This window comes from Oncorhynchus tshawytscha, linkage group LG04 (genome assembly GCF_018296145.1).
Source record: "Oncorhynchus tshawytscha isolate Ot180627B linkage group LG04, Otsh_v2.0, whole genome shotgun sequence".
Lineage (NCBI taxonomy): Eukaryota > Metazoa > Chordata > Actinopteri > Salmoniformes > Salmonidae > Oncorhynchus > Oncorhynchus tshawytscha.
In genome coordinates, this window is record NC_056432.1 from 51309606 (window position 1) to 51331152 (window position 21547).

Sequence of the window (21547 nt, forward strand, 5' to 3'; positions counted from 1 at the left end):
AGGAAACTGGTTGATGGAAATGAGCATTTAGCAGGTCAAGGGGTAAATTAGGAAAGAGGAATGAGAAATGTGACATAGACAGTGCCTTCAAGAAAGTATTCATACCCCTTGACTTATTCCACATTTTGTTGTGTTACAGCCTGAATTCAAAATGGATAAAATTGTTCGTTTTTTTTCTCACTACACACAACTTCATAATGACAAAGTGAAACATGTTTTTAGAAATGTTTGCAAATGTATTGAACATGAAATACAGAAATATCTCATTTACATAAGTATTCACAGTCCTTAGTAAATACATGTTAGAATCACCTTTAGCAACAATTACAGCAGTGAGTCTTTCTGGGTATGTCTCTTAGAGCTTTGCACACTTGGATTGTACAATATTTGCACTTTTAAACATTCTTCAAGCTCTGTCAAGTTGATTGTTGATCATTGCCAGATAGCCATTTTCAAGTCTTTTCATAGATTTTCAAGTTGTTTTAAGTGAAAGCTGTAACTAGGCCACTCAGGAACATTCAATGTCATCTTAGTAAGCAACACCAGTGTATATTTGGCCTTGTCTTTTAGGTTATTGTCCTGCTAAAAGGCAGTGGTGTAAAGTACTGAAGTAAACATATTTTAAAGTACTATTTAAGTAGTTTTTGGGGTTATCTGTACTTTACTATTTATATTTTTGACTACTTTTACTTTTACTTCACTACATTGCAAAATAAAAAAAATGTACTTTTTACTCCATACATTTTCCCTGTCGCCCAAAAGTACTCGTTACATTTCCAACGCTGAAGCAGGACAGGAAAATGGTCAAATTCACACACTTCAAAATAATATCCCTGGTTATGCCTACTGCCTCTTATCTGGCAGATTCACGAAACACAAATGCTTTGTTTGTAAATTATGTTGGAGTGTGCCCCTGGCGATTCGTAAATTAAAATAAAAACAAGAAAATAGTCTGGTCTGGTTTGCTTAATATAAAGAATGTGAAATGATTTATACTTTTACATTTACTTTTAATACTTAAGTATATTTTTTAAAACCAAATACTTTTAGACTTTTACTCATGTAGTATTCTACTGGGTGACTTTCACTTTTACTTGAGTAATCTTCTATTAAGGTAGCTTTACTTTTACTCAAGTATGACAATCAGGTACTTTTTCCTCCACTGCTAAAAGGTGAATTTATCTCACCGGGGATTTTAGAAAGCAGACTGAATCAGGATTTCCTCTGGGATTTTGCCTGTACTTAGCTTTACCTATTGCAAACAGGATGCATGTTTTTGAATAAAGGCCCTTATTTGCGAGGCATTCTAAAACATCACTGTTTGAAAATCATTGCTCGACTGAGGGACCTTACAGATAATTGTATGTGTGGGGTACAGAGATGAGGTAGACAATCGTGTTAAACACTATTATTATGTAACATGTGAAGCACATTTTTACTCCTGAACTAATTTAGGCTTGCCATAACAAAGGGGTTGTATACTTATTGACTTAAGACATTTCGGCTTTTAATTTTTAATTAATTTGTAAAAATGTCTAAAACATAATTCCACTTTGACATTATGGGATATTGTGTGTTAACCAGTGACACAAAATCTAAATGTAATCCATTTTAAATTCAGGTTGTAATACAACAAAATGTGGAAAAGGTCAAGGGGCGTGAATACCTCCTGAAGGCACTGTAATTCAGTTAGGTGCACCATTCCCCCACGATAGAACATACAGAGAATTCCTTCAGTATAAAAACATCATAGCCAGGGGTTTGGGTCAACTCTATTTCAATTCAGTCCTGAAATTAATGGAAGACAAACGGTTGAATTGTATTATCCTCATTGATTGTTCAGCACGCTGAATTTATGAATTGGATATCAAGTAACCCATTACATTCTACATCTGGAATTAATTATTTCATAAATAAATAAATTAAATACATTACAAATAAAAAAGGATTCTGTCATGTCAGGGACTTGAAATTATTTATTTGGTGTCAGGGTAAGGCATCAAAAAGTGTATCTGGACTGCAATGAACAGTTCTGTGTAGGTGTATTTCAGTATTTTTTTTAGCAGAATGGATCAAGAGCGCTGCCCTGTGGTAGGATATGAAAAGTAATATTTTCATAATATTGAGAGAGAAACATGAATATGGTTGCTCCCTCTGTGCACTTTTATTTATAAATGATACCTCAAGCCTAAACCCAAACTGTAAGGAGTGAAGATTTTGATATTGCAAATAAGGAAAAGATATTTGATAGTAAGATAGTTAACTTGGAGACATCACTGAAAGAGAAAACATCTCCCTCTGATGAAGTTCTGCTTTCTTGGTTCTGGTCATTGTCCTTTAGATTTGTTGACAACAGGATCTAAAAAAAAAATGTTTGAATGGGAAGTATTAATTGTAAACGGTAGGTAATCCTTCTTACTTTAAGATTAAAAACATATGGTACCTTTTGGGAAAAGCAACTCGGTCCGTCGCGTGTGTCCGTTTCGGCAGAGTTGTTTCTCCTCCCGCACACTGTTCAACACACACACTTCAGTTTTAATAGTATTTTAATAGTATTTTAATAGTATATTGGTAGAGAAACAACATAATTATCATTTGAAATAAGTGCAAGAATATAATAACTACACAGTTGTGCCTTGACAAATAACAATTACATTAGATACATTTGGCTTACAGGTCATATATGTCTGAGATTGGGAGGTCCTGCCAGTCTCTCCAGACGAAGTAGGCTCTGCAACCTTTCTCCTTACAAGGGGTGTGGACATGTTGGGATAGGCCAGGCCACTGTCTAGACAGCTCCACTAGCTTTGTCATCACCGACAGGAAGAGATCCCAAGAACGATGGAACTCTTCTGGGGAAAAAAAGAGAAATATGCTGATGTAAACAATTTAATCTCATTGACAACACATTAGTGACATACTTGTAAATGTTTTTCCTCATTAGGACTAAATGTTTTATGTTCATAGCGTAACAACATAGTTTGAGCTCAAATGTCATCTGCCCTTGAAAACCAACTTCTCTTTTTGAAAACGGTCTATGGCATCGATATGTGTCAGAAACATTTATTATAGTTTCCAAACTGACTACAAAGTGTAAATAGGATAATTTTGGTTATGAAGTCTCATCCAAAATGGAATTTGGTTAGTGAATGCGACATGACTTACTGTACTTGAGGGTTTCGTTTGTATTACAATCATGTGAACAATTCATGTCCTATTTTGCCTAGGAGGACCAATGGAATGGTAAAAATAGAGCGAACCCCGTGCACCCGGGGCACCAGGTCACGCAAAACGAACTTGGAAAATAGCTATTCTAGTACAAATGGCTTTCCATAAAGTTGTTCAACAATTTTGGGAAGCGCAGATTATGGATGACATCCAACTAGCTTCTACTTGGGCTGTTTACCGTCAAACCTGAGACTGGAATGTTGTTGGTAAATTGCTACGTTTTGTTTATAGCTAGCTAGCTACATGTCATTATTTGATTGCCTATGTCGATATGATACTAGGCTATGATACTTTGATGTAACTAGCTAAATACATAACCTCTCCCTAATGTGTAAATGTGAGGCAGATATGTGGCGCACATGAAGACAGGTTTGATTCCTGCTAGGTAACGTTAGCTCATAATCAAGCAAACCTAACGACATGTGTGATACATGTTGCCAGTTTACTTACAATAATAATTCAACTCGTAGATCAACTGTGGTATTCCAGGGGTTCTATCAATGTAACTGTTTGCATCATTTCTAATCCCCTTTATTTTATGAAATGTTTTCTACATCATTTATTTTCTCTAACCCTACCATTCCTCCTCTGATTGGAGTAAACGAATGAACAACAATACCTCTACTGCTACTTACAGCTATTTCCGCTCACAAATACGGTACATGTATTTAAATTATACATACTGTACATTAAGTGTACACATCACTAGGAACACCTGCTCTTTCCATGACATAGACTGACAAGGTGAAAGCTATGATCCCTTATTGACGTCACTTACAATTGAGATGTATTGTGTGTGTGTGCCGTTCATAGGGTGAATGGGCATGAAAATATTTAAGTGTCTTTGAACGGGGTATGGTAATAGGTGCCAGGCACACTGGTTTGAGTGTGTCAAGAACTGCAATGCTGCTGGGTTTTTCACACTCAACAGTTTCCCGTGTGTATCAGGAATTGTCCACCACCCAAAGGACATCCATCCAACTTGACACAACTGTGGGAAGCATTGGAGTCAACATGGGCCAGCATCCCTGTGGAACACTTTCGACACCTTGTAGAGTCCATGCCCCGACGAATTGAGGCTGTTCTGAGGGCAAAAGGGGGTGCAACTCAATATTAGGAAGGTGTTCTTTACCCAAGAGTATAATGATATTTCCCATTGATTGGTCGTGTTTTTTCAGATCTCCTGGCAATACAGTTTGCAGGTCCATCTGAACTCTTATATTATGACATAACAACCATTCCTGGACCTGACTCCAAAAGCGAGCCAGCGATGGACAGTACCAGAAAAAGATGCTGTATTGATTCGGTTTATAGCAAGTATTTTATATACCGTAATAATTTCAATTGAAACTAATGGATTGATGAGTCAATTGTTGTTTTATATATCAGTTTATAAGTCCAATGCCAAGGTATTGGGACATCAAAGACCTGTTCCCAACGGACTTGACTTTTATACATCAATCTGTCAAACCTTTTGACTAAGTGAGACTGATACATTTTTCAATTCATACTAATAATTTTAAGCCATTATTTGATTTTTAATGGGTGGCAGACAGACTAATTGATTAATTTCTTCTTAAAGGAATTGTCGATTCCAATTATATGGCAGAACTTTAGACTTTTATGAGTTGGTTATCATTTTGTATTGCGCATACAACTCCATACACTGTTCTTAGTTGCTTGTATGATAATTTTACCGAACTTCATAAATATTATACTCTTCTTGTACATTTTTCCTAAGAAACACTTGTTTTTTTCTATATCAATACATTGAAGATTAGCCATTTTAATTGCCTTTAATATTAGATCGGTCTTTTCTGGAGGATGACATTTAAATTGTAGCCAATGACTTAATTTAAAAAGGAGGATCCATTGTCAATCCAAAATGTGAGGGTTTTAATCTACAAAAATGCAGAGCCCAAATCTCTTGTTTGTTGGAAGACCAGTTTGGATTTAGGTACAATTTCAGTACAATGGAGAGAGGTTTAATTGCCTTAATATTGAATAGTTTTAATCCTCCAAACTCACGCTTGTTATATAAATAATCTTGTTTAACTTTATCTAGTTTGCCATTCCAAATAAAGATAAATATTTTTTCTTGCATGATTTGAAAAAGGATTCTCCTGGAGTTGGTAGAGCCATGAATAAATACATAAACTGAGAAATCACTAAATAATTAACCAGGGTAATCTACCTCTAAATGGATAGGTGTTTCTCTCTCCACGGTTTCAAGATTCTATCTATTTAGCTAAGTTTTCTATCAAAGTTAATAGTTACAAGATCTGTCAACTTTAAGTATTTAGTCAGCCACCAATTGTGCAAGTTCTCCCACTTAAAAAGATGAGAGAGGCCTGTAATTTTCATCATAGGTACACTTTAACTATGACAGACAAAATTAGAAGAAAAAAAATCCAGAAAATCATTCATTTTTAATGAATTTATTTGCAATTTATGGTGGAAAATAAGTATTTGGTCAATAACAAAAGTTTATCTCAATACTTTGTTATATACCCATTGTTGGCAATGACATAGGTCAAATGTTTCACAAGGTTTTCACACACTGTTGCTGGTATTTTGGCCCATTCCTCCATGCAGATCTCCTCTAGAGCAGTGATGTTTTGGGGCTGTTGCTGGGCAACACAGACTTTCAACTCCCTCCAAAGATGTTCTATGGGGTTGAGATCTGGAGACTGGCTAGGCCACTCCAGGACCTTGAAATGCTTCTTATGAAGCCACTCCTTCGTTGCCCGGGTGGTGTGTTTGGGATCATTGTCATGCTGAAAGACCCAGCCACGTTTCATCTTCAATGCCCTTGCTGATGGAAGGAGGTTTTCACTCAAAATCTCACGATACATGGCCCCATTCATTCTTTCCTTTACACGGATCAGTCGTCCTGTTCCCTTTGCAGAAAAATATCCCCAAAGTATGATGTTTCCACCCCCATGCTTCACAGTAGGTATGGTGTTCTTTGGATGCAACTCAGCATTCTTTGTCCTCCAAACACGACGAGTTGAGTGTTTACCAAAATGTTCTATTTTTGTTTCATCTGACCATATGACATTCTCCCAATCTTCTTCTGGATCATCCAAATGCTCTTTAGCGAACTTCAGTAAAGTTTGGTGGAGGAGGAATAATAGTCTGGGGCTGTTTTTCATGGTTCGGACTAGGCCTCTTAGTTCCAGTGAAGCTACAGCATACAATGGTATTTTAGATGATTCTGTGCTTCCAACTTTGTGGCAACAGTTTGGGGAAGGCCCTTTCCTGTTTCAGCATGACAATACCCCCGATGGGGTTCAGGTCCATACAGAAATGGTTTGTCGAGATTGGTGTGGAAGAACTTGACTGGCCTGCACAGACCCCTGACCTGAACCCCGTTGAACACCTTTAGGATGAATTGGAACGCCGACTGCAAGCCAGGCCTAATTGCCCAACATCAGTGCCCGACCTCACGGAGTGTGGAGTGTGACAGTTGAACTAAGCTCATGAGGTGAAATTAAGGAATCAAAGGATATATATATATATATACATACAATTAATTTATAAGTCCCAAAAACGGATGTAGCAACTACAGATTGCCCCTTTAAGTCTATCAAAAGTGTGCTAGTTTCAGCATGTGTCCATTAGGCCAATGGATTAATTTATTTTATCAGCATGAATTAGATTGAGCAATAAAAGCCCCACTTTTATTCCATAGGCTTGGATCCGCACTATGCCGCTGTTGCAAGAGCGCATTTTTCACTGGCTGTCCACTGGTTTCAAATACAATGATTGATAGGCAGCTTAAACCTCTTGAATTCAACCATTATTGGGTTCAAATATATATTTAGATTTGTGAACAGCCATCCACAACAATCACAATCCAAAAGGCGCAAATAGCTAAATGAGAGAGCAGGAGTGTGATTCACATCGACATGCTCTGTAGATAATAATAAGTGACATCCATATCGCCATAGACTACACCACTGCTGTCGTCCTTACCTCCAAGCGTTTATTCAAGTTGGATAATCTTTGTATGCCGACAGCAGTCGCACCATTGGAAGAAATAACTTGGACTGTAGCCTACAATAACCTATTCCTGCTCTTTTCCCGCAATCCATCAAACACATTTGGTGTGTCATCATGATGGTCTCTACGCTCAGGTGGAACAAACTTAAACTTGCTCCTTTTTTCAATGCTGATTTGAACGTCATTGAGAAAAACAGAGAAGTGTCAAAGATTTTGTATAGCAAACATCCTTTCTGAATTGAAAAGTAATCCTCGAAGTAATCACCTAGTTTTTCAAAAGTATCTGTAATCGGATTACAATATTTTTGCTGGTAATGTAACGGATTACAGTGACCATTATTATTATTTTGAATCCTTTATATTTTATGTACATAACCTGTAATACATTACATGAACGGAAGGGTCTTCATCACTCCCTGGAGAATTGAAGACAGAACCTCACCCAGAGAGTTGTGCATGTTAGTGTGTTAGATAGCCAAACCCTACATTTTGGGAAATAGACCATAGAAATGCCATTCTAGTTCTGGTTACACAGCTGATGTTGTATGCTAAACACACCGGACTTTGATTTGTTAGGTAAAGTGTAGGCAAACTGTCTTTATAAGAACATCAATATGATATTTACAGCAGAAAATGTTTTGTCTTTCTTTAACAGGAACACATCCATCAATTTTTGTTGTTGATGTACTGCATGTACACTCAAGCAGGGTGATGTTTGTGCAATGTCCACATGTAACCAACACCTGTAGGGGTATTAGTTCTGGGATTTGTATCCCGGGAAAAATCTGACAGTGGACATAAGAAGAGATGAGACAAAACTAGGCAGTTATAGAATATTGTGTTGTAGGACAGCTGAACTGACTGAAGACCGCGGGCATTCAACTCGCAGTAGTTGCTATCGTTTCCAATGTAACATATATTCACATGATGTGATGAAACGTCGAAATTAAGTTGCAAGCTTCTTTCGTAGCAAGGAGTCGTAGATCAAGTGTCTTATGAAACACATTCCAGACACTGGCGCTTGCCATAACTGATTTGACAGAGAAATATCAGCAAGATAGGATAGCCAGCTGCAGCTATCACCAAGCTATGCTAGGTAGCTGGCCTCAGCTTTTTTTATTTTTTTTATTTAACCTTTATTTAACTTGGCAAGTCAGTTAAGAACAAATTCTTATTTACAATGAAAGCCTACCCCGGCCAAACCCGGAAGATGCTGGGCCAATTGTGCGCCGCCCTATGGGACTCCCAATCACAGCCAGATGTGATACAGCCTGTATTCGAACCAGGGACTGTAGTGACACCTCTTGCACTGAGATACAGTGCCTTAGACCGCTGTGCCACTCGGGAGCCCAGCCCAGCTATGGGTAAACACAAGGTAAGCGCAGGCTTTAACCTACACATAGAACTGAATTAGCTGACTATCTTGAGATGGCGAGTCAGTCGGGAAAGGAGAAGTCCTCAACTTCTCAACTGCACACTCACATCAAACCACGCCCCAAGACAACTCTTATTTGCCTTCAGCCATTTCTTAATAAGCATGGATTAAAAACAAGGCCAAATCAGGAAGCGCAGTCGCCCTTCAAATACATTTTTTTCAGTTTCATGTTTTGAATGTTTGAAAACGTCTTTTCTGAACACCAAGTATGTGACCTTATTTAAACTAAAAGTGATCAGCTGGTCCTTATGAGCACTTTTCTTACTATGCTGACTGATTGAATTTACCCCATATTCTCATTAATTTGCCTCTCCAGATGAAATAGAGGAATAGCATACTGTACCGCTGGTCTCAGGTCTCTTGCAGCGAATCTGTATGTGTTGATCTCCATCTTTATTGTCTCCATCTTTATTGTTCTCTCTCATCAGCACCAGTTTGTCTCCAGAGCTGAGCAGGCAGTGGTCCTTCCCTATCCAGTGAGTCGGGTACAGGGAGCACGTCTTGATGATCAGCCTGAAATACAAATAAATGTCGTAAATAACCACATATTTTATCTATCAATAGTTTACTTGTAAAACCATATAAACTGCACATAAATATTTCTTTAGGAACATTTGTGACAATTAAGGTGAAACATCAGGGCAATGAAATGGTAGACTAGATTCCAATGCTACCTGTGGAAGAGGCCATGAGGGATCTCAGGTAGAAAGTAAACACAGACATTTATATCGTCCAGCTTGTCTTCTCCCCACATCTGCACCACCATTTGATTGTCCTGCAGGTAGCTGGGGAAGAGACATGCTCCGTCCAGATGACCCCTGGCCAAGTTGGATGACTTCCACTGCTTCTCCCCGGGTTTGAACTCCGGTGCCGCCGGGTTCAGGGGACTACCCACCTTAGCCGGGAGACAGACCTCAAAGTGCTGCAGGAGGCTAAGTAGCGTCCCCTCCTTAGTCCTACTTCCCACCACCTCCTCCACCAGGTCTTCATCGTCCAGTCGCAGCCGCCTCAGTTCTCTGCGTACCAGGATCCGTGTGGCCGCATTGTGCAGGGTGCCCTTCTCCTTGAAGTCATCCACCCACGTGCCCCGGTGGACCAATAGGTTGCCCTCTTTCCGCAGCTCGTCTCTGGGGATGGCCTCCATCTGCTTGACCAGGTCATGCCTCACGATGGTCTGGTTTAGTAGAAAGTAGAGACGTTGGTAATAGGAGTACGGTGTCCATATTAGGACAGCAGTCAGTGACTCTGGCTCAACTTTCATGGACATATGATGTTGTCCTGATATGGACACCGTACTGGAGAAGACTTTAAATACAACGCTGTAATTCAAATAGATTACAGCATGTTCACTTTGCTACTTAATTGTGCCACCTACAGTGTCTTGCAAAAGTATTCACCCCCCTTTTTCCCTATTTTGTTGCATTACAACCTGTCATTTAAAAGGATTTTTATTTGGATTTCATGTAATGGACATACACAAAATAGTCCAAATTGGTTAAGTAAATGAAAAAAATGAAATACTGAAAAGTGGTGCATGCATATGTATTCACCCCCTTTGCTATGAAGCCCCTAAATAGGATATGGTGCAACCAATTACCTTCAGAAGTCACATAGTTAGTTAAATAAAGTCCACCTGTGTGCAATATAAGTGTCACATAATCTGTCACATGATCTCAGTAAAAGAAAGGCCCCAGAGTCTGCAACACCACCAAGCAAGCGGCACAATAAAGACCAAGGAGATCGCCAAACAAGTCAGGGACAAAGTTGAGGAGAAGTACAGATCAAGGTTGGGTTATAAAAGAATATCAGATACTTTGGACATCCCACAGAGCACCATCAAATCCGTTATTTAAAAAAATGAAAAGAACATGGCACCACAACAAACCTGCCAAAAGAGGGCCGCTCACCAAAACTCACGGACCAGGCAAGGAGGGTATTAATCAGAGAGGTAACAAAGAGACCAAAAACAACCCTGAAGGAGCTGCAAAGCTCCACAGCGGAGATTGGATTTATTAGTCCATAGGACCACTTTAAGCCGTACACTCCACAGAGCTGGAATTTACGAAAGAGTGGCCAAAAAAAAGCATGTTTGGTGTTCGCCAAAAGGCACGTGGGAGACTTCCAAACATATGGAAGAAGGTGCTCTGGTCAGATGAGACTAAAATTGAGCTTTTTGGCCATCAAGGAAAACGCTATGTCTTGAATGATGGATGGTGCTAAATACAGGGAAATTCTTGAGGGAAACCTGTTTCAGTCGTCCAGAGATTTGAGACTGGGACGGAGGTTCACCTTACAGCAGTACAATGACCCTAAGCATACTGCTAAAGCAACACTCGAGTGATTTAAGGGGAAACATTTAAATGTCTTGGAATGGCCTAGTCAAAGCCCAGACCTCAATCCATTTGAGAATTTGTGGTATGACTTAAAGATTTCTGTACACCAGCGGAACCCATCCAACTTGAAGGAGGTGGAAAGGTTTTGCCTTGAAGAATGGTCAATAATCCCAGTGGCTAGATGTGCCAAGCTTATAGAGACACCCCAAGAGACTTACAGCTGTAATTGCTGCAAAAGGTGGTTCTACAAAGTATTGACTTTGGGGGGTGAATAGTTATGCACGCTTATTTCTTGTTTGTTTCACAATAAAAAATATATTGCATCTTCAAAGTGGTAGGCATGTTGTGTAAATCAAATGATACAAACCTCCCAGAAATCCATTTTTAATTTCAGGTTGTAAGACAACAGAATATGAAAAATGCCAAGGGGGGTGAATACTTTCGCATGCCAATGTACTCAAAGCACACTTAACCTAATCCTGGAGAGCTACAGGGGCAGGAAATACCAGTTCTTGCTCTAGCCCAGCATAAAAGTACCTGATTCAACTAATTGAGAGTATGCATTTGTCAAATACTGGGCAAAAAGCCTCCGTACCCCTGTAGCTCTCCTGGACCAAGTATCGTTGATCACTAATTTAGAGGTTTTCCTTCCGTCACCATCAGGTCTCACCTTGAAGAGTGAGATGAGAAAAGATGGCTGAACGAACACCCTATCCTTCAGAGCAGGGATCTCCTCATACCACACGATGATGCCGATACGATGGAGGTAGCGTAGGATGGAGTGGACGTTCTCCTCGCCCAACTCAAGGTGCAGAATGAGGTCACTCAGAAGGTCATCAAAAGAAACTATTCCTGGTGTTGAGGAAAAGAGATGTCTGATTAGAGTAATGTGACCTAGTTATAATGCGGTACCTACCTCATTGTGTCGATATTAGGACAAGCACAATTTGACTGTCCTAACATGGACATATGTCAGTATTGATAATATAATTATGAAAAATGCAATTAACAGGGTTGAAGTTGATTTCATTTCAATTCAGTAACTTGAGAAAGTTAATTATAAAATTACAATTCAAAAGCCATTAACTTTCAATAGGGATTTTTTTTTAAACTTTAAATAACTTACCGTGTTGAGGTATTTGGTTTTGTTTCACTAGGTCATGAATGACTAACTCAACTTCTTTGTAGCTTTTGGGCAGGGTCCTTTCAGCACATGGGAATGTATCCTTTGTTAAGATATGCCTCACAATGTGCTCTTTGAGCTTGACAATGTCCTCATGCATAGTGCAGTCAATAGGTACAAGTTCCAGGACCTGCAAACACATTAGAAACCAATTCATATACTTGCAGATCAAATGTTAGGCCATTTCAAAGAGCAAACACTCTTTACAACACTGAAATTAGGACAGAATACCTGTAAATGATACTCTATAAGCCGGTCAAGTTCGCTCATCTGTTCAGAAAACAGAGAGGGGTTTGTATTGGCCTTCAGGTTCTTCTGCTGTAGTTGTAAAACCTCCTTCCTTTCTTTGAGCATGACTTGAACATTCTCCTCGATGTGTCTCTTCTTCTCCCTCACCTCATCTTGGTCTTGACACTGGTCACAATGAGTTCCCACCAGTAAGACCACAGAGGCAGGGACGCGAAGCTGGATGTTATTGATCCAGAAACACACCTTCTCTTTGTAAGACTGGGGATCTTCCATGTTGTAGCTGAGACATTACAAAGATACATTTTGACATGTAAGGCAAGGTCATGCCCAAGTCAGTAAAACCAACAAACTCCAGTATATTCATCAATATACTGTACTATCAATAAAACATTAGTGATCTTCGAAACGATCTGTTGATGAAAATATTAGAAGACTGTAAAAGACTGATAAATGACAAATGTCAGTTTCCCACAAATTAACACGTGTGCACAGTGATCTCCATCAACTGACATGTTTACCTGGCCAAATCAACAGCGAGGATAACGAGGGCTCTGGGGGTGATGAAGACGTGATGCGTCAGATAGTATTCTTCCTGCCCTGCGAAGTCCCAGAATAGGAACCGGATCCCCTCCATATCCATCTCACTGATCTCTATCCCCTCCGTTCTGTCCTCCTCATCTACCCTCACAGGCCCCCCCTGCTTCAGGCTACGACACAGCGTGGACTTTCCAGCCATGGAGGAACCCAGGAACATGGTCTTGACTGTCCAGGCTGTGGTGTGCGTGTCAGGGCCTTCCTCCTCCATCATGGCGAAGTAGCTCTGAATGTCCCTCACTCCTCCGTCACACACTTCCTCTGGGGGGGTCCTCAGCGGGTTCCCTGTGGCCTTGAACAGGGTCAGCTCCGAGTTCCCCTTCTGGAACAGCTGGGCTGGAAGTTCGGTCAGGCTATTCCGTTCTACAAACAGCTCCTTGAGTTTAGGTAGCCTCACCAGTGCCTGGATGTCCTTCAGGCAGTTATTGGACAGGTTGAGGTAGCTGAGGCTGTGGCATTGACTCAGGTCCACCGGGAGTTTGGCCAGACGGTTGGTGCTGAGCTTGAGGAACTGTAGCTTCCCCAGATGAGGGAAGACATCTTCAGGGATGACCTTGATGTTGTTCTGGTTCATGTAGAGCCGCTCCAGAAGTTTCAAAGATCTAAACTCCAGGGGAAAGTCCACCAGCTCATTCCTGGAGAGGTTGAGCTCTCTCAGGTTTACCAGGTTGGAGATCCAATTGAGCTGTCTCAGTTTGTTCCTCTGGAGGTCCAACCTTCTGACCTTGTCAGCATGCTTCAGGAGATTCGGAGGGACGGACTTCAGTTTTGTACCAGACAGGTCCCAATCTTTCTTACTCTGCCCAGTACCTAAAATGACATACATGTTAGGGAGACCTTGCCATGAAGGCATCTCTTTTACACTGTTGAAGCAGTATATATTCAGGGCAAACAATTAAATGTTGTTACATTGAGGAGCGGCACTTAATACACTTTTATAATCCAATCTGTAATCTATCCACAATAAAAGCAGATTATGTCTGGCCACAACAGCATCAAAATCTATGAAGTCTCCTATCAGCAGTAGTTACAAGACTGAATTAATGTGTGAGGTTTCCATACAAACAAATAAGGAGTAAATGTATGAACACCTTCCTAATATTGAGTTGCACCCCATTTTGCCCTCAGAGAGCCTCAATTCGTGGGGGAATGGACTCTACAAGGTGTTGAAAACGTTCCACATGGATGCTGGCCCATGTTGACTCCAATGCTTCCACAGTTGTGTCAAGCTGGATGGATGTCCTTTGGGTGGTGGACCATTCTTTATACACACAGGAAACTGTTGAGCGTGAAAACCCAGCAGCATTGTAGTTATTGACACCCTCAAACCGGTGGGTCTGGCACCTTCTACCATAAAAGTTAAAAGACACTTAAATTGTTTGTTTTTCCAAATCACCCTCTGAATGGCATACATGCACAATCCATGTTTCAATTTCCCTAAGGTTTAAAAATCCTTCTTTAACCTGTCTCCTCCCTTTCATCTTCACTGATTGAAGGTTACACATGGATTCACCTGGTCAGTTCATATCATGGAAAGAGCAGGTTTTCCTAATATTTTGTACACTCAGTATATGACTCATCAGTTCACTCAGTTGTCATTACCAGTAACTACGATGTTTCCTTTACAATCATTTATGACTGGGTTAAAGTCAGCCTTATATTCCTGAATGTGACTCTGATGTGTATTATTTAATCTAGTTACAGTTGTATTACGCACTCCTTCATTTGATAATAGTTGTCAGTTATACAATAAACTGAATTTCACTATGGCAAAAGAGAAAGTAACGAGACGATAGCAAAGAGAGTTGTCTGTCTTTCATATTTTCATTTCAAATCCCAAATCCTCTCTCTCATCAATGAGTTACATAGGCAGTCATATAATTATTATCTATTATCTAATGCTAGTTTATTATGAAGAGCGTCATGGTACTTGCCTTTAGGTTGAGACATGTTGCCAGACAGTGTTTGTGGTGCGTTGTCTCACCCACTTCCACAACCAGTATGCAAGGAGCTCTACACACAGGCAAATTCACCACTCTTCTTACTTCCTGGTTGTCTCTAATAGGCAGGTCCAAACAGTTCACTTCTCATCCCATTCATGCAAGATTATTGCTCCTTTTTTATAAAAGAAAAGTATAGACTCTGAAGTACAACACAGAATAGGTATTTTAAAAAGAATATATGGGCTTACAAGATACACATTTTTACTGCCAAAACTTTTTCAAAACACATACAAGTATTCTGATCATCTAAATAGGCTGATTGTACAGATGTTTTGCATCTATAAAGAACCAAGTGCGGTTGTGTGACAATGAATGGCAAGGGGAAAAAAGTGGCACTATGCATTTCAAATAATATAGACAATGTATCTAATCAACATTCAAAAATCTAGAACGCTTTGGTTTCGATATCCTCTGTCATACTTGACTTTCGTTTACTGTAAATGTCCCCTCGGTATAGAGCTCACCAGTTTGTAGTCCTAAAAAACGGAAATGAGTTACGTCTGGTTTGTTCAGACATTAACATGGGGAAAATGAATGGGGAAAGAAATAGGGTTTCAGGATAAACGCCAAAAATCAGGTCTGAAGTTAACACAGGCTTAGGAGATCTTATACGTTTTGTTCTAATGAATAATATCAGATAGTTAACATTACCTTTATGAATTATGAAGCCTTTATGTGCTTTTTTTAATGATATAAACACTTCAAAATCCACAAAAAGTCACGTTAGCTGATAAAGATTACCTCATAGAACAAAATGTATAAGATCGCCTAAGCCTGTGTATACCACATATCATATATTCGGCATTTATCCAAAAACCCTACGGCATTCATTTCCCGATTTCCCAACGCACAAGCCCAGCCCACCGGAGGATCTGTCTTTTTCAGCCATCTATTTTCTGCGGTTGAGTGTTGCAAAATCCACTTGAATGCTTTCATTTTACTCCTGTGACCCTTTAATACTCTTGCTTGTGCCTGCCATTTTTGCCTGTTAACATTAAGACTGCGAAAATGTTTGTAATGACCTGTCGAACACACAGGTCTGGCTGAAATGGGCTCAATTGAATACATTGGGCGCGTTCGAGTGGACCAGTTTTGATAAGACGTTGAACAACGTTGGTCACCGCCTTTCAAAGTGTGCTGCATAATGGGTATAAACTTGTCCAACTTGCAACTACATGTCTACTGCATGACCTTTACAACAACCAAATGATCACAGGTCATGAGCTTTCGACTGCAGTCGACTGGAAATGTCTCCATTTGCTCCTCACCAACAACTGCAACTTGAAGTCAGAACCACAGCATTGTGTGAGACCTGTTTTTCTGGAAGTGAAAGGCACCACATGCTCATAAATATAGCCACCTATCATTGGTTATTATCAATGCATGTTTACTGTTTTGGGTGCATGACTATTTAGAACTTAAATACATATTTATCCTTACATCCTTACAATCTAATTACATAGGCCTACATGTGATCCAAATTTCTAACATAAATAAATGCAGTATCCTACTTTCAACAATATTTATCTAGATGTTACTGCAATGTTGTGTCCCATGTTAAAGCCTACAATTGTCTGTAGTATTGCTATCACCAAACAAATTCACATTTGTTGATTGTTGACTTGATTACACACAGGTGGATTGTATTTATCATCATTAGTCATTTAGGTCAACATTGGATCATTCAGAGATCCTCACTGAACTTCTGGAGAGAGTTTGCTGCACTGAAAGTAAAGGGGCTGAATAATTTTGCACGCCCAATTTTTCAGTTTTTGATTTGTTAAAAAAGTTTGAAATATCCAATAAATGTCATTCCACTTCATGATTGTGTCCCACTTGTTGTTGATTATTCACAAAAAAATACAGTTTTATATCTTTATGTTTGAAGCCTGAAATGTGGAAAAAGTTCGCAAAGTTCAAGGGGGCCGAATACTTTCGCAAGGCACTGTACATCCACAGGTACACCTCCAATTGACTAAAATGATATCAATTAGCCTATCAGAAGCTTCTAGAGCCATAACATCATTTTCTGGAATTTTCCAAGCTGTTTCATGGCACAGGCAACTTAGTGTATGTAAACTTCTGACCCACTGGAATTGTGATACAGTGAATTATAAGTGAAATAATCTGTATGTAAATTGTTGGAGAAATTACTTGTGTCATGCACAAAGTAGATGTCCCAACCGACTTGCCAATACTGTAGTTCGTTAACAAGAAATTTGTGGAGTGGTTGAAAAACAAGTTTGATTGACTCCAACATCAGTGTATGTAAACTTCCGACTTCAACTGTATGTCTCGGCTCAGGCTGCCCTCGCTCGAATCAGTTTGTGTGCGGGACTAGGGGACGCTGGCACTGTTTCCTAATAGTCCGTGGCACAGGTTCTCTTGACAATCGTGTAGCCTTTTTTAGGGGGCTTGGGGATTCATATATTTTCTTCCTCTCCCAGGGGCGCCATACCTTAACTGAGTCTGAATTGTGGCACGTGGGTTGGATTGGGTCGTTGATCGGGTCAGATGTCTCACAGCTCCTGTGCACTCTGTCACTGGTTACTGGAGGCTACTTGAAGAGAGAGGGTGACTAGGTTCTGTGGGCATCCCTTTGCCACCTATGTCTGCTTTGGTTAAGCAAAGCTTGCCTCTCTTCCTAGACTTACCGATACAGACGTATCGATGATTTGGTCTTACATAGACTTTCGAGACCAGGCTATCTAACAAGCGCTGCATAGCGTGCTAGCCAGGTTAGTTAACTCGGTTCACAGAGATCGTTCGCCTGTTATCCGTGTCCCAGTCCCGTTCTGTTGTCCCAGGTACACTGGCAGGTTTGGCACCCTCGGCCAGAGATTTGGGATCTGTGGGCTTGGCCCCTGAGAAGTCCAATCTGACGGCTAGAGGTTTACTGCGGAACGTCATTGCTGCTATTCAGTCCGCAATAATTTTTGATGGTCTGTGTGAGGCCCCCTTTGGAACCACTGGAGGCTGTGGATCTGAAGACCCTCTCCTACAGGACAACACTGCTCGTGGCTTTGGCTTTGGCTTTGGCTAAAAGCGTTGGGAACTCCGTGCGTTATCCATGACATCATTTTCTGGAATTTTCCAAGCTGTTTAAAGGCACAGTCTACTTAGTGTATGTAAACTTCTGACCCACTGGAATTGTGATACAGTGAAATAATCTGTCTGTAAACAATCTTGTGTCATGCACAAAGTAGATGTCCTAACCGACTTGCCAAAACGATAGTTTGTTATCAAGAAATTTGTGGAGTAGTTGAAAAACAAGTTTTCATGATTCCAACCTAAGTGTATGTAAACTTCCGACTTCAACTGTATGTGCCTTCTCTTCCCCATGGTCCTTGTTGTTTTTTGTTACCGTGTCCGTTGGTCCTGTGAGTACCTGTGCTGCTGTATCGGCTTCCATGCTATGTGTATTTGTGCATTTGTTTTACGTCCCGTATATTATTTTGAGGTTTACACCTCGCTCTTTTCTTTGGGCGGAGAAAATAAAAACCTCTATTACGTATTCCTGCACCTGTCTCCAATCATTAGACAACATGACACTCCTAGATATAGGACAGACATTTAAAAACCTTATTCCTTATGATTTGTTCTTTGACTGTCTTTTTTGCCATTTATGAATGTGTTATTCAATGCTTTTCTATGGGCTATAGTAGTAAAGGTCAAATTCAATATTTTATCAACAAATAAAATTATATATTTTTTTAGATACCTCAACGGGTCCTAAAATTCAAACTCACATAGCTAAATGATTCAAGGTATGACCTTCTTAAAACAAGTCCATACACTGCAGGCTGTAGTGATGCTGAAATGCAAACCATTACCATACAGTAAGAATCGTTGTGGACATTTAATCACATCTGTTACAATTCCATGTTGCATAAACACAAATAATAATGAGGAAGGTACAAGGGCATGTATTAATGGCAAACAGCAGGGCATAGCCCAAATGCTTATATTCTGATTTTAGTAGCCTATGCACTCACTGCCTGGTTATATTTTGAAAAAACCATCACAATAATACAAAACAAGTCTTGTGAATGTCAGTCTTATTCATTCCTTGGACCATGTTGATCATGTGCAGCTTCGTGTAGGAGAAGTGGAACTTCGATAGCATCCACTTCAATGGCAATAACAAAGGCAAATGCCATGTCTGTCGTCGTATTTTCTAGAAACAGCAAAAGTTGTGTGCATACTTTACTTGTTGACTTCCATCTACAGTCAGCTACTTTCGGCTTACCACTCACACGAGCCCGTTGTCTTTTGTTGCATCTATAAGAATATGATATTTTGGGGGGGTATTGATCCGCAGACTGCCAGTTGCCCATCCCTTGTCTAGACAGAGGAAGTATTTGTGGTTTCAGCCCTGTTCCAGCCCTTTATGTTAATGTCTTCATATATATACATATACACCCAGTGTATTTCTGGAAATTAGGTATATCATTTTCTTTATTTTAGTACCATTAGAACGTTTATATGAGTGCATTCTAAGAAAAAAACTGTGACATTTTACAATAAATTGACTACCTGAATTCCTACCAGAATACCTGAACTCCATTCATTAATTGTTCGTGCCAGTAAAATGTTTTATGTGCTATTCAGTCAACACCTGATGGATCGAAAAATTGTATCTTCATCCATTGTCAAACTGTTGCATTTATTATAATTGTTTTTTAAACCTTTTAACAATTTTGATGACCGTTTCAGTTTTGGTCACATGATTGTTAGTTCCTTTGTCAGGGAGAATATGTGCAGGAATCAGACGCAGAGAGAGAGTAACGGAGTAAAGTGCTTTACTATTGCACACCAAACTGATAAGCCCAATAAAATACAGGGCGCAGGACACTATACCAGACAACCCAAAACCACAGGGTGTCCAGTATAGAAAACAAAATACACCACAACCTAATATGTACACACGTAACAAAAGACAATCCCACACAAAACAAGGGCGGGTCAAACTACTACATATAGGGAAGCTAATTAAACCAAAATACACATAGGTGAACTAATAAGACAAAACCAACAGACAAACGAAAAAGGGATCGGTAGCGGCTAGTAGGACGGTGACGACGACCGCCGAGCACCACCCGAACAGGCAGGGGAGCCAACTTCGGCGGAAGTCGTGACAATAAGAGACAAGGTTAAATATCACTGTCCATCAATAATCCCCAACCAAATTTACAGAACCTGAGCAATTTTGACAAAAACTATGGATATATGTTGCCCTAATCAATCAAATTCAATCAAATTTATTTATAAAGCCCTTCTTACATCAGCTGATGTCACAAAGTGCTGTACAGAAAACCAGCCTAAAACCCCAAACAGCAAGCAATGCAGGTGTAGAAGCACGGTGACTAGGAAAAACTCTCTAGAAAGGCTGAAACCTAGGAATAAACCTAGATAGGATCCAGGCTCTGAGTCGTGACCAGTCCTCTTCTGGCTGTGCCGGGGAGAGATTATAACAGAACATGTCCAAGATGTTCAAATGTTCATACTGTAGATGACCAGCAGGGTCAGATGATAATGATTACAGTGGTTGTAGAGGGTGCCACAGGTCAGCACCTCAGGAGTAAATGTCAGTTGGCTTTTCATAGCTGATCATTCAGAGTATCTCTACCGCACCTGCTGTCTCAAGAGAGTTGAAAACAGCAGGTCTGGGACAGGGTAGCACGTCCGGTGAACAGGTCAGGGTTCCATAGCTTCAGGCAGAACAGTTGAAATTGGAGCAGCAGCACAACCAGGTGGACTGGGGACAGCAAGGAGTCATTAGGCCAGGTAGTCCTGAGGCCTGGTCCTGGGGCTTGGGGGGGTGGGGCTGTTCTATAACTTTCTTTTACCTTTAAAATGTGAAGCAGGTTGTGTAGATCTGTAGGAAAAAGTTCAATCCCTTTTTAGATGTCATTTTAAGGCAGCAAAATGTGTAAAACGTTCAAGGGTGTGTAGACTTTCTATAGGCATTGTATATGACAAATAAATGTAAATAAAAGTGTCACTGTGTTATCCTCAAAGTGGGCGAAGAAGGTGTTTAGCTTTTCCGGAAGCAAGACGTTGTGGCTAGTTTTCCCTAGTCCGTGATTGTTTGATGAAACTGCCATTTACACCTTGTGTCTGAGCCATTGAATTACGACTCCACTTTGTCTCTATACTGAGGTTTGCCTGTTTGATTGCCTTAAGGAGGGAATAACTACACCTTTCGTATTCGGCCATCCCAGTCACCTTGCCATGGTTAAATGTGGTGGTTTGCGCTTTCAATTTGGGTACAGTGGGTACAACATCTCCTATACACTTTCTGATAAAATAAGTCAACATATCTGTGTATTCGTCTATGTTATTCTTAGAGGCTACCTGGAACATTTCCCAGTCCATCAAAACAGGCGTGGATTACGATTGGTCAGTTGAATAGGCCTTAGCATGGGTACCTGTTTTGAGTTTCTGCCTAGAGGAAGGGAAGAGCAAATTTGGAGTCGTGATCAGATTTGCCGAAGGGAGTGCAAAGGAGGGCCTT

General features: G+C 40.1%; 1 protein-coding gene across 2 annotated transcripts; it reads right to left on the bottom strand.

Annotated features, from left to right (window-relative positions):
- Nucleotides 1–1958: 1958 nt before the first annotated feature.
- Nucleotides 1959–16043, bottom strand: si:ch211-210p4.6 (malignant fibrous histiocytoma-amplified sequence 1 homolog). Of its 2 annotated transcripts, none has more exons than XM_024418441.2 (11): nucleotides 15495–16043; nucleotides 14962–15142; nucleotides 12952–13837; nucleotides 12416–12713; nucleotides 12128–12314; nucleotides 11672–11853; nucleotides 9343–9842; nucleotides 9012–9181; nucleotides 2675–2849; nucleotides 2444–2511; nucleotides 1959–2359 (listed from the first exon to the last, which is right to left on the bottom strand). In XM_024418441.2, exons 2-11 carry the CDS (start codon nucleotides 14975–14977, stop codon nucleotides 2328–2330), a joined length of 2514 nt encoding a protein of 837 aa, XP_024274209.1. In that variant the 5' UTR covers nucleotides 14978–15142; nucleotides 15495–16043; the 3' UTR covers nucleotides 1959–2327. The 2 variants fall into 2 exon arrangements, with proteins under 2 accessions (XP_024274209.1, XP_024274208.1); XM_024418440.2 differs by having other exon boundaries at nucleotides 2675–2852; nucleotides 15495–16042.
- Nucleotides 16044–21547: the final 5504 nt, after the last annotated feature.